This window comes from Orycteropus afer, unplaced genomic scaffold (assembly GCF_000298275.1).
Source record: "Orycteropus afer afer isolate SDZICR_OR568_19922 unplaced genomic scaffold, OryAfe1.0 scaffold00045, whole genome shotgun sequence".
Classification (NCBI taxonomy): domain Eukaryota; kingdom Metazoa; phylum Chordata; class Mammalia; order Tubulidentata; family Orycteropodidae; genus Orycteropus; species Orycteropus afer.
Window position 1 is genome coordinate 13,528,689 of NW_006921632.1, and position 14,795 is coordinate 13,543,483.

Below are 14,795 nucleotides of genomic sequence, written 5' to 3' on the forward strand. Positions count from 1 at the left end.
CCAGCCTTCTGGTTAGCAGTCAAGTGCCTTAGGCACTATGCTACCAGAGCTCCCTCCATTAAGATTACAGCCAAGCAAATCCTACAGAGCAGTTCTACCCATAATAGATGGGGTGGCCACAAGCTGAAATTAACACAAAAGCAACAAGTAAGGGTTATGCATAGCAGGACCTCATTAACAATAAAATAAAATAAAATAAAAACCCTTAAATGTTTTAAAATTAAATAGAGAAACAGAGAAGGGAATACACCTAGCTGTTAACATGGCTGTGAGAGCTAGAAGGGTTATATATACGATTTCATTTCATTTAGGTAAAATTCTGTATATACATAAATACTACGTACACAAGGAAAAAGATTCAGTACAATAGAAAGAGAAAATTAACAAAAACAGAAATTGATAATACTTACAGAAAACTGAAGAGCAACAGAATTAAAATAAATTCTTGAGTTATTTGGGGGTGGTGAAAAATAAAGATCAGTTAATCAAAATAATTTTTTCAAGTCTATTTTTACCATTTTTGTGTTTTATTCCTTTATATTAGTTTTAGCATCAGCTTGTCAACTTCCTTAAAAAAAAAAAAAAAAAAACTGTTGGAATTTTTACTGGAATTATATTGAATTCACACCTTAATGTGAGAAGAATGGAAATCCTTATGACAACTGACTCTGCCCAGCCATGGATGCCATATGTTGCTCTTCATTCAGGTCTCCCATTATGTCATTTAGAACCCCCCACATGACTAACACACAGCTTCTGCTACATATATCTCGATTACTCCTTATAGTTATAGATTATAGAAAATACTTTTAAATGACATTTTAATTTATACTGCTGAAAGTTGATTTTATTATGTTGAACCTTGCTAATTTCTTAGTAGTTCTCATAGTCTATATTTCTACATAATTTTATCTACAGATAGTTTTATTTCTTTAATTCTAACCCTTACACCTCTTATTTCTTTTTCTTGTCTTACTGTGAGTGCTGAAACTTCCACCACCAAGTCAAACAGAAGCAGTGATAGCAGGCATCACTGCTATGCTCTGACATTAAAGCAAATACTTCTAATTTTTACCAATCAGTATAGCAAATGTCCTTTTATCAGGACAAGGAAATTCTCTTCCATTTCTAGCTTGCTGAGTTTTTTTAAATGACGGAGGACTGAATTTAATCAAAGCATTTTTTAGCATCTATTCTCTCTTCTGCTTTCTTTAGGAGACAGACTACCATTGTCAACTATGGTCCTACTTTGTACATCCCTGTCATATATGCCAGCTTGCAAAGACTAACAATGGACTGCCAGAAGAACAAAAAAATATGTCTTGAAAAAGTACAGACAGAATGCTTACTAGAAGCGAGAACAGTGAGACTTTTTCGTGCTTACTCTGGAAATGTTATCAGGAGAGACTAATCCCTGGAGAAGGATACCATGCCTGGTAAAGTAGAGGGTTAGCAAAAAAGAGGAAGATCCTCAACAAGATAGACTGACACAGTGGCTGCAACAATGGTTCAAACATACCTAGTGTCATGAGGATGGTGCAGGATCAGGCAACATTTCGTTCTGTTATATATGGGGTTGCTATGAGTTAGAGCCAATCTGATAGCACCTAAGAAGATCTGGTGGCATACTGGTTAAAGCATTCAGCTTCTGAGCAAAAGGCTAGCAGTTCAAACCCACCACCGCACCATGGGAGAAAGATGAGACAGTCGGCTTCCATAAAGATTTACAGCCTTGTAAACCCTAGGGAGCAGTTCCACTCTGTCCTATGTTGTTGTTGTTGTTGTTATGTGCCGTCGAGTCGGCCCCGACTCATAGCGACCCCTCCTTGGGTTTCCGAGGCAGTATCACTACGGAAGTAGGATTGCCCAACCTTCCTTCCGAGGAGTGGCTGGTGGGTTTGAACCGCCAGCCGTCTGGTTAGCAGGCAAGTGTCTTAGCCACTATGCTAGCAGAGCCTGCTAAAAGTCAGAATTGCTCAATGTCAGTGGGTTTGGTTTATTTTTGAACAACAACAACCATCCCCTGATACTGACAAGTTTTTGTAGCTGGTCATATAGACAATTAAGTAAGTCAAGATAACCACAGTATGACTACTGTATACCTGCTCACTCCCAAGGGAATGGGAACTGGCTTGTTTCCTACCTGCTACAAATGTACGGCGCTCTCAGCCTTGGCCTACTCAGCTGCAGTGCAATGTGTAGCCACCATCTAGGCTCATCCTTACGCCCTGTGGCACTCAAGAGCAGAGAACCGGCACTACTATACTGATGCTCCTGCTGACTGCTATGTTTATGAATAATAAACTGCCTTGCTCTGGCCCACTGAGTCTTGTTGTCTACGTTTGGCCCTACTGAACTGTGGCAGTTGACTCCTGCCATCCTCTATGAGATTGACATTTTCTCCTGGAAGTTCGTAAGAGATCTTTAACAAGATACTTCTATAACTTCCAAAAGGACTACAGTGAAGTCATATAGGCAACAAACTATCAACCTGCTTAACTCTGTCCCTCTTTTTCCCCCTAATTATTCTTTCAGATGTCCACCATCAGTAAGCAAGCTAACAATGACTGAGGTCCTTTTTAAACATGTTTTTCCAACAGGGCTTTAGAGATCAAAACAAAGCAACTGATAGAAAGCCTTATTAGACACTTATTAAAGATGCAAATATTTCTGGAAGGATAATTCTGAAAATATGCCATCCAATTCAAGCAAACACACACCTGATAATCTACACCATGTATTAAACAGATCTAAGTGTCCTCGTTAGTATTCAGAAAAATAGCATTTGTATTCCATTTTAATAACATGATGGAAATACATCAATAGTTCAAACATTTTAAATATGTATTTTTATTATCAATTACAAAAGGCCTGAACATCTGTAACAGCAGCTATCAAGTGTTAACTATTAAATTACATAGTCGCAAAAAGAATATAACACTGGTTGTTTCAAAATTTTAAATCCTAATAAAATTTTATCTATCTACCTTGAGGTTGGATTTCAAGAGTAGACTCTTCAATGACTCAAGTACCAAAGTAGTTATCTTATTTTTCTCTTTTTACCTGTATTCAGGCTGTCGACCTCCAGAATGATCATCTCTTGGCCATCTATAGCCAGATTCATCCTGTAACATAAAAAAGTTAATTTAGATTATTTGTTTACATTATTCTGCCCAAAAAGGATATATCTAACAGCATTACTGGAAACTAGCCTCTAAGTCAAAATAATTTGAGGAAATAAAATACTTTTCTAAATTTCCCTGAACTACAAAGGCAAACAAAACCATATCATCCATTTCAACAACTAAAATAGTAGACTGAGTGAGAACCCATGTTACTATTTATCCTTATTAAAATGCTTAGATTGTTTCTTTGGTAAGCCCAAACAACCTTAGTGCCAAAGATACATACATCAACATCACAACAGTTAAGGACTATTTCAGGAAAAAGGCTAAAATTAATCTAGTACACATATCTTGATCTTTCATTTTATTCTTCCTTCTGCCAAATTCCTTCAGGAACTTTCAGATTCAAGCCCAATGAAAACTTGCTACTTTCCCAGTTTTCTTCTTCAAGCTTCCTTTTTCACCCTACTTTCCATTAAAAACTACAATTTGAAACAATATCCCAAGAAGAAACTGTCAAAAAACAATTAACAAAATGGCAGAAGTTGTCCTTTATTAGTAATTAGCATGAACATAAATGGATTAAATGCTCCTATCAAGAGGCAGAGAAGGGCAGATTGGATGAAACAACATGACCCATCTATATGCTGTCTATAAGAGACATACCTTAGGCACAAAGACACTAATAGATTGAAAGGGGAAAGGTGGAAGAAAAATATTCCAAGCAAACAGTAATACAAAGAGAGCAAGTGTGACCATTTTACCATCAGACAAGGAGACTATAAGGCAAAATCTATTGTAAAAGAGAAGGACATTATATAATGATAAAGAGTCTATTCAACAAAAAGATAAAGAAATTATAAATATTTACGTACCTAATCTCAGAGCTTCAAAATTTATAAAGGCAATGCTAATAGATTTTTAGGGGAGAAATAGACAAGTGTACGATAATAGTAGGAGACTTTAATACCACTTTTGATAATGGAGAAAACAACTGGAGAGAAGATCAATAAAGAAATAGAAGACCTGAAGAACAGTATTAACAAGACCTAATGGACATATCTAGAATATTCCACCCAATTAACAACACAGCATATATTCTTCTCCAGTGCACATGGGCTCATTCTCCAGGACAGACCATATTTTAGGATATGAGCAAGACTCAATACATTTAAAAAGACTGGAGTCATATAAAGTATTTTTTCTAGTCACAATGGAATGAAAGCAGAAATTAATTACAGAAAGAAAATTGGAAAATCACAAATATGTGGAAACGAAATAACACACTAATAGGCAATCAATGGGTCAAAAAAGAAATCAAGCGAGAAATAAAAAAATTACTTAGAGTAGAACAAAGATAAAATCATAGCATACCAAATCCTGTGAGATGCAATGAAGGCAATACTCAAGAGAGAAACTTACAGCAATAAATGCCTACAAGGAAAAAGAAGACTTCAAATCAACAGCTTAACTCTGTAACTTGAAAAATAAAAAAGGAAATGTGAATTAAGCCCAAAGCTACCAGAAAAAAGGAAATAAAGACCAGAGCAGGAATAAATGAATAGAAAATACAAAAACAATAGAAAGAATCAACAAAATTAGAAACTGGTTTTCTGAAAAGATCAATAAAGTCTACAAACCTTGGGCTACAATGACAAAGAAAAAGAGAGAAGATGCAAATATCTAAAATTAGACACATAAGTAGGACATTGTAATCTATCCTACAGAGATAAAAAGGACTAAAAGAATACTATCAGCAATTATATACCAACATATTAGATAACTCAGAGGAAAAGGACAAATTCATTGAAACACATCAACTATACTGACTCAAAAGGAATTAGCAGATCTCAATAACCCATAAGTGAAGACAGCAACTGTATCAGTAACCAAAAACCTCCCAACAAAGAATATCCTGGACCAGATGGTTGCAGTGGAGAATTCTATCAAACATTTCTAGAAGTGACTGCAATCCTACTTACACTTTCCTAAAAAACAGAAGTGTTGTTGTTGTTGGTGTTATGTGCCATCGAGTTGGACCCGACTCATAGCAAACCCTCCTTGGGCTTCCAAGGTGGTATCACTATGGAAGCAGATTGCCCCATCTTCCTTCCGAGGAGTGGCTGGTGGGTTTGAACCACCAGCCTTCTGATTAGCTGTCAAGTGTCTCAGACACTATGCTACAAGAGCTCCCCAAAAAAATAGAAGAGGAGGGAACATTACCTGATTCTATGAAGCAAACATTACCCTGATACAGACAAAACATGGAGACATCACAGGAAAACTACAGATCAACATCCCTTATGAATACAGATGCAAAAATACTCAATAAAATACTAGCAAACCGAATCCAAAAACGTATTGCAAGGAAAAAGAAAAAGAAATTGTCGCTTACCAATAATTATATTACAGCAATATGTCATGTTAAGTTTAAAATTAATCAAAGAAAACGCATTTTGTCCTCAAAGGCAGACATATTTATAAAGGTACATAGCAACCTACAGCCAATTACTTTAGAATTCTACATAGGACAACACATATTCTAATTACTTACAATCAGAAACACTGATTTTGCTGAAACAGATTATCTTCATTTTCCTTTTTAGCATCACATACTCTGCTCTGACATAAGTTAAAATGTACTCCTAGTTTTCCTTTTTAACATTAAATGTAAAGAAAACAAAAAACTCAACAGCTATAATGAAAAAGTGGATCAAATTAGTAGTTTGCTTTATATACTTGCATGCTATTAAGAACTAGTGTCATGAGTCTTAAGGATTAAAAATTTGTTTGTTTAAAAGAACCTAAGAAAAGATGCTGTGCAAAGTATTAAGATAAACATAACTTGTACCAATGATAGAAGAAATCAGTGTTGAGGCACTGTTAGGCTGTAAGTTCTTATTTTAAAAAAAAAGTTCACAAGGATTCGTATAAAAATTGGTCCACAGAACCCAGAATTCCCTGTCTACACTAAATGGTTACAGGGTTTTAATAAGAGGGACAACACCTGTTTATGCAAAAGTCAAATGGTTTCTCCCTGAAACTACCTGAAAAATGGCTCTGATAGCTAAAGCCGATATTCTCTAGAATAGACATAATGCATAAGGTTTACTTTTCCAACAATGACATTTAAAACCAAACAAAATAAAAATCAACTCTATGAGAAGTGAGGAAGTTATAACAGCCCAAACTTTAGAGGGGTTAAGGGGAAAAAAATCCAAACACTGAATAGTCTCACTACTACTCTGAATTGTCAAGGATTACTATGGAGTAAGAGAATTGGATTCCCATACATACCCACTGTGAACAAATCACCCTACCTCCATTTCTTCAAATATAAAGTATGATAATTAATTCCAAGGGTCAGTGTGAGGTCAAATTTAACTCTAAACAATGTTTAAATATGTATTGTAATTATAATATGATATAGTAGGAAAAGGGAGAAACAGAAAAATCAAGTAGAGCAGTGGTGTACATATGTTAACTACAGAAGAGAAACTGCATCAAGGAAGAGTTTCAATCATGTTCAATGACAGATCACCACTAGATCATTAACCATACACTTCTAAATTAGTAATGATGCTAAAGAAAAACAAATTATAATAGTAATAATAACAGCAGCTAACATTTTAAGTGCTTACTATGTGACACTGTTTGAGTGTTTTCTAATCTGAGTGAATTAGTAGACTTTAATAATAAGTAAAACAAAAATGAGACTAAATCCCAAAAACCTTAATAGCATTTCATCAAAATACAAATTCTAAGTGGGCACATCATCCAGTAAGAAATGGTAACCACCTGCTCATCATTTATTGATGAGTTCACCAAGACAACAGATTATTTTTATCTAATTCTGAAAATTTCTGCCACTTTCCAGGATTAAAAAAAAGCAGGCTAGTTGGAATTAATGTCATTTAGATACAGCTAGTAGCATAGTGCCTAAGGCACTTGACTGCTAACCAGAAGGCTGGCGGTTCAAACCCACCAGCCACTCCTCGGAAGGAAGGCTGGGCAATCCTACTTCCGTAGTGATACTGCCTCGGAAACCCAAGGAGGGGTCGCTATGAGTCGGGGCCGACTCGACGGCAAATAACAACAACAACAGATACAGCTAGAGCTATCCAGAGTGCTGACCCACTCTGTTTAGTACCCCAAGGTTCCTGACTACCAGTTCCCATTTGAGAGCTCTATAGAGCATCAAGTAGGAAGTATTCATTTAATTGCCTCCGTGGCCAGTCACATAAATTTTTTAAATTACATGAATTGTAAACTTATAAGAAATAACAATTAATACATGGGGGAAGTTTACATACTCCTTTGTGAGGTGGACCACTTCTTCGATCATGAGAAAAACTGCGGCCCTCGTCATATTCTTGGTAATCAACATGACTGTAATATCTATTGTAGCTTCCTTCATCAGGTCTGTCTAGGAGTGGTGGTTTCTTGGGCACAATATTAACTATTCTATGGTAGCCATCCTAAAACAGACAAAAAGAAATATATAAAAATCACTAATTTCTCTATTTTGTTTTGGAAAGGTTTTCAAAAAGCACAGGAGTTCTTATCCATAATCAAACAGGAAAATGAATAAACAAACAAAAATGCATTGCATGAAATAAAATTACTATAATAGCAAGATCTTGGAAATGGATTAAAGGAAAGTTGTTCAATGAAGAAAGCCTGGTGTCCCAACTAACATGTAGCAATGCTAAAAATCGATCACAGGTAAAAGAAAAATTAGAAGATTCTTATCATTGTTACCAAAACAAACTACAATCAGAATGTTGTATCAGTTCTAATCTCTAATTGCCTAGAGATTTTAGAAATAAAACACATCTTGGTCGACAGCGTTTGAACTATATGTTCCGAAGCAATGTAAGATTTTTATACATAAGCAACAGCAAACAAGGAGATGACACTGAGCTAGAAAGATCAAAAGGAAACATTTTGAAGAAAGCTTTTTACTTTAAATTTGGAAGCAAAATAGAACACAATATAAAATCTGAAGTAATTTTCAAAGTAGTATGTTGCTAATGTTTTAAAATTTTAGAAACTGAGTGGTTTCCTGTGGAGCTGGGAGACAGGAAAGAGGAAGAACACCACCTGTCTTAGGTTAGAAGCTGCTCTAAAGTAACAACAAAAAATATTATCAACAGTAGCAAAAGTGAAGTACAGGCTACACAACACACATCTGTAAATATCTGGTCATAGGCATTTGTGGTAAATCTTTCTACTAATATCAAATGAGATATAGATGAAAGAGATCTAAAGAACAAGGCTATCAAAGTTTAAGACATGATTAATGTTAAGTTAAAAGATTAGACAAAAAAGAAAGAAAACAGAATAAAACCCAGCATTCAGGGCTGGTTACCTTACCATCCTAAACCTCACTTTCCTCATTTGTAAAATGGGACTAATACTAATACCTGCCTCCTAGGGTTGTTAGAAATGTTGGTGGCATAGTGGTTAAGCGGTTGGCTACTAACTGAAAGATCAGTGGTTCAAACCCACCAGCCGCTCCACAGGAGAAAGATGTGGAAGTCTGTTTCTGTAAAGATCATACCTTGGAAACCCTATAAGGAAGTTTGTAGTCTGTCCTATAGCTTCACTGTGAGTCAGAAATGACGACAGTGTGTTGCAGACCGGGTAAGTGAAATGAGACACAGAGACAAACACACAGACGATACAAGACTGCAGCCCCGATGTGAGCTGCAACTTTATTTTTATACACTTCTGAAAAGGGATGAAAGCCAATTCTTTGAGTTCTAGTCTAAATTGTTCTCTTTGATCTTTTTCCCACACCAGAAATAACAAGGATCTGTGTTTTTACTTCATCAGATTGTTCTCTTCTGACAACAGTGTGTGCACGTTTCTCTTTATCAGCCCTTCTGTTTGCAGATCCAGCTTCCTGTCTCGTCTGCGAGTCCAGGATTTCAAGAGTTCAATCTGAGTTCAAGATCCTTTAATGCACCCAATGCTTTCAAATGGGTGCTTCCCCTTGCTGTTTTCTGAGACAAAGGGGAATATTCCAGCAAGTCCCTACATTTCCCCCTTTTTTATTTTATATGACTGGGCTTCTACAATGTCATAGGGCAGTTCTAATTTCATATCTTTGATTCATGGCTTGTTGTCTTCGTTTCCAGCACTGGAAGACTAAAAAACAAACAAATATAATTATTATAAGTGATCCTCCATTTAGTGCTGTCATGGAAAATAATCCCTTGGCCCATCCAATGGGATTTAATTCTGATAACCCTTTTGCTATGCCTTCTAGGACCCCTTTCCCACTTATTTCTGAAAAATCTTTAGAAAATGCTTGAGTAATACTTTCTCCTAATTGATCAATTTGTAAAGTTAGGTTTCTATGTCCCCATAAATAATCCTTTATCTCCGTCCAATTTCTACTTTCATTAAATTGAACAGGGGTTACGCATATCTGCTAAAATTCCAATCACATTTCAAAACTGCACAGGTTTTTAATATATGTACTTGTTCCCCTAACCATGTAACAACTTGTTTTAAGTCCAATAACTCTTGATAAATTTGAGAATCTAAATTATGCTGTTGCTGCCACAATTCAAAAGAGTGTTTATGCCATTCTTAAACTTGTTGTGCAGTTTGCATTCCTTGTTGCAAAGCCACACCTGCTACAGAAGCAGTGGTGGCAAAAGCTATTATTCCTAATACTATAGCTGTAAGTATTCCAATAGCTCTTTTCGTTCTATGTGAGATTGTTCATAAGATACCATATACATGAGATAATCCTGCTGACTGACTCCAAGGTCTAGTCAAATTTACTGGAATCCATATTTGAGATCTACTTCTTAGTATATATATACTTTCTGAGGAAAAATGAATATGTATTGAAGTATTTAAACATGTATAAAAGGTGCAATTAGCTGTACAATTATTAAGTCCAGGAGGTACATCCCAACTAATTTGTCCTTTAAGGAGCACATAGGGAAGTTTAACACAAGCCTGGACATATTGACTTTCATTCTTCAATAACTGTATATGAATGCTTCCCTTATTGGTTATATTTATGGTCATATTTCCAACCCATGTATGTAATGGTTCTAAAGCTGCCATCAATTTCCATAGCTGACCTTGAAAAGTTAAGGATTCATTAGAATGAAGTATGGGTGGAGTCATACCAGTATCATACCAAACCAGTTTCATTAGGATCACTGGATAAGAATTACTTTTATGCCATTTTAAAGGAATGTTAGAGAATTTTTCCCTTAAATCACTATGCAGACTCCAGTCAACAACCTGTTGTATTCCATTGACCAGAATCTTTGCCGATTTTCCTCAACACTGAGTCCAGGAAAAATGACTTATTCCAGGATCTATATTAGGTAAAGAACAGAAAGGTATCAAAGGAGATATATGAGAAATATTGGTATAATTAAGAATCTTAAAGCTTTTTGCAGATAATAAGAACAAATGAGCAGCGACATGAGAATGATTATACTGTAAACCCCATGCTTCATGAGAAGGTTGAAGACAATGACTGCCATTTCCTATACAAATGGGCATTTGTTGACTACTAAATTCATACTTGCTAACATTCAATCCTTCCTCATGAGGATATGTGTGTAAATCAGAGTCATAAGGGCTTAGCATCCATAAAGTTTCTTTAGAATATACTGGGATTTCACTCTCTCCCCACGAGACAGCTTGGAAAAGAGGGGGGATTGGGAACATATGCCCAATAGGTAAATTCAGCAGATTCTCCTACCTGGCAGGTGACTTTCGCCACCATAGCCAAAAACAAAGTAGAAGCTGAGACTGGCTGACCAGCCTGCTGTACTACTTTCTCAGCCTCTTGGGTCAATTTCTTTATCTGACCCCAGGTAGGTGGTTTAGCGGTCCTAGTGCCATAAGTATAAGTGCGTGCTTGAAGATTCAGTTCACGAAACGTTTGCAGGAAATCTTCATCCCGGGGTCTCTTGGCCATGGCACAATTTCAGCCTCTTAGTCGGCAACCACTCACAAGTGTTTCCTGTTGAGACATAAGCATAACCTCGACCCCAATGCAAAACTTCTCCAGGTAACCAATTACCTTCTTAAGTTTTGTAAAAAATAGGTTGAGCATTTTCCAATAAATTGGGTTGCCCTGATTTTTGAAAATGAGTAACGGCTGTAGACTCTTGTAAATCAACCCATTGATTTAAAAAATTTAAAGTAAATAAGACTCTGTTTATATAATCTCTGGGACTGATACCTACATTCCCCCCTTTTTGTTTTTGTAATTGTAATTTTAAAGTTCGATTTGCTCATTCAATAATAGCTTGACCTGTACTGTTAAAGGGGATACCTGTTATGTGCTGAATCTTCCGTAAGGCAAAAAAGTGTGATAGTTTTTGTGACAAATACACAGGTGCATTGTCAGTTTTAATAATTGACAGTATTCCCCTAACTGCGAAACAAGATAATAAATGAGTAATAACAGAGTCAGCTTTTTCTGAGGCTAGGGGGGGTAGCCCATTGAAAGTGAGAATATCAATAGTATGATGTATATATTTTAATTTTCCAAAGGGTAGAAACTGTACAACATCCATTTGCCATATATGATTTGACTGTAACCCCCGAGGGTTACATCCAGGAGGCAAAGAATACCCATGAATGGAATGACATATATCACACGTGCGGATAATATCCTGTGCTTGTCGTCTAGTTAATTGATATCGTTTTTGTAATCCTTTGGCATTAGTATAATGTAACTTATGCTCGTGTGAAGCTTCTTGAATATTTGCAACTAGTAAGGAGTCAATATTTGAATTCCCTTGAGCCAATGGCCCCGGAAGAGAAGAATGAGAATGAATATGTGTAATAAAAAGAGGATTGTTTCTATGTAATAATACATATTGCACCTTTATAAACAAAGATAATAAAACATCTTCAGAAGAGTCAGGTAAATAAACAAATGGTAATTGTCGAACAGTATGAACTGCATATTGCGAATCACTGATAATGTTTAGTGCACAAGAAAAATCAGACAATGCCATGAGAATCTCAAATAACTGACCTTGTTGAACTGAAGTGTGGGGAAAATGTGACACACATGACTTTAAATTAGACCAATACCCTGCCTTACCAGATTTGGAAGCATCTGTAAAAACTGTAGGTCCTTCCACCAGTTCTCGAGATATATAAGGCATAGGCACCATATTATGAGTTTTAAGAAATGAAAACAATTTATGTGAGGGATAATGATTAGAGAATTGACCCACAAAATCAGCACAAGCTATCTGCCAGTTAATGTTGAATTCATAACATTGTTGTATATCTTTATCGGACAGCTGAGTTATTATAGTAGAGGGATCATATCCAATTAATTGTCTGCACCGGTGGCGGCCTTTGGCAACTAGTGATGCGATTTTATTGATATACGTCATCAGCCTTTTATTATGTTTGTTAGGCAGGAATACCCACTCTCATAAAATATTAGTTTGTCCAACTGCAGCAGAAGGGGAATGTGAAGTATGAAAAATAATCAATACTAAGGGTAGTTTTGGATCAAATCTGTCTGTAAATGCTTGCGAAATGCGTTCTTCAACTAATTTCAACTCTTTTTGTTCTTTGGGAGTTAGATGTCTAGGACTATTCAAATCAGAATCTCCCTCCCGAATTTTAAACAAATGAATAAGTGAGTAAGTAGGAATTCCCAAAGAAGGTCTGAGCCAATTAATGTCTCCTAAAAGCTTCTGAAAGTCATTAATGTATGCAAAGAATCAGTTCGAATAGCCAATTTTTGAGGTTTTATTTTTGTTTCAGATAATTGATATCCTAGATAATTTATAGGTATTTTATTTTGTATCTTTTCAGGTGCAATAATTAATTTATATAAAGCCAACTGAGTCATCAAGAACTGATAGGACAACTGAAGTAGTTCGGCTGTTTCAGCTGCTAGTAATATATCATCCATATAATGATATAAATGAATGGAAGGAAATTTTTCTCTGACAGGCTGTAAAGCTCTATCAATGAATTCTTGGCATAGAGTAGGGCTATTTAACATTCCTTGGGGTAGAACTCTCCACTGATAACGTTGAGTAGGCCGCCCGTTATTATATTCAGGAATGGTAAAAGCAAATTTTTCTTTATCTTTATCTTGTAGAGGAATAGTGAAAAAACAATCTTTTAAATCCAATACCATTAAAGGCCATGTAGCAGGAATTAGAGCAGGATTAGGAATTCCTGGCTGTAAGGGTCCCATTGGCTTAATAGAGTAACCTCTCGCAAATCTATTAAAAAATGCCATTTTCCACTTTTTCTTAAAAACAAACAGGAGAATGCCATGGAGAAACAGAAGGGTCAATATGCTCGGTTTGTAATTGCTCAGAAACTACAGTTTTTAATGCCTCAAGCTTTTCCTTTCCTAACGGTCACTGTTCAGTCCATGGCTTTTCCTGTAACCACTCTAAGGCAAGCGCCTGAGGCCTTACCTGAACAGTGGCTGTGCATTTAAATTTTTTTCCAACAGTAGAGAAAGGGTTATAGCCCATGTTAGACACAATGTTTTTAGCCTGAGGAGACAAATGGGATATAGTTAGATATGCTCCAAATTGTTGTAATAAGTCTCTCCCCCACAAATTCACCGGAATGTCCACATTATAAAAAGGAACAAGAGCATTTTGTCCTTCAGGCCCGATACAGCTTAAGGGGATTTCACTTTGAAACACCTGATGTACTTTTCCTAAACCGGAAAGATCTACCTGTACCTCCTTTTTCTTCCAGTGAGGTGGCCAATGTGGCATTCCTATAATGGAAACATCGGCCCCAGTATCTACCAATCCTGTAAAGGAGGTGTCCTGTATCATCAGTGTTAAAACAGGTCGGGTATCATTGATCAAAGTTTCCCAAAAAGTTTTCTTTCCTGTACTGCCAAAACTCCCTTCTTTTCTGAGATACCGTAGGGAAAGCTATGTAAGGTAAAAGCAATATTTGAGCGATATGCTCATTTTCTGAAATGTTCATGGTTTGAAGAACAGAAGCCATAATCTTAATTTCTTCTGTAAAATCGGAATCAATAATTTCAACGTGAATAATTAAACCTCTTAAAGTAGAACTACTTCTTCCAACTATTAGCCCTACAGTGTTTTCGGGTATTGGCCCATATATTCCAGTGGATAATTTATAAACTCCTCCCATAGGAAATAATGTGTAATTACGGGAGACACTCAAATCATCCGCAGCACTCCCCTCTATTGGCGGCTCTCAAGTCAGATAATGTTAAATATCGTTGCTCATCTGGTGAGCTACTCCATTGCTCACGGGAAACTGAAGTCCTGTTGTTTTGTTGGCCGGGGCCCAGGACTGTGGCCCCCGAGACCCGTTTCCCGACTTATTAAAGGGGAGAGGGTTGCCGTGTTTGTCTCGTTGACATCGACATTCGTTGGTCCAATGTTTACCCAAGCCACATCGTCTACAAAGACTTGGGGGTTCCTTTTTAAATCCTTCTGGCTTAAGTTTGGCTCTCTTACACTCCCTTTTTATATGCCAAGGTTTACCACAATTGTAACAAATTGGTCTTTGTAACCCTTTCTGAATTGTTCCAGCTAACAATTCAGCATGATATGTAGCTATTCCCACACAGGCTCGGATACATTCATCTAGAGAAGCTCCACTAGCTTTTAGGGGTCATAGTACTTCCTGACAGTCTGG

General features: G+C 36.4%; 1 protein-coding gene across 1 annotated transcript in view; it reads right to left on the reverse strand.

The window, feature by feature from the left end:
• PPHLN1 (periphilin 1) overlaps positions 1 to 14,795 on the reverse strand; it is a 160,585-nt gene that overhangs the window by 134,029 nt on the left and 11,761 nt on the right. The window contains exons 2-3 of the mRNA XM_007937927.2: positions 7,439 to 7,603; positions 3,064 to 3,125 (exon numbers count right to left, since the gene is read on the reverse strand). Of these exons, the coding sequence (XP_007936118.1) occupies positions 3,064 to 3,125; positions 7,439 to 7,603 (227 nt within the window). The remainder of the gene's footprint in view (positions 1 to 3,063; positions 3,126 to 7,438; positions 7,604 to 14,795) is intronic.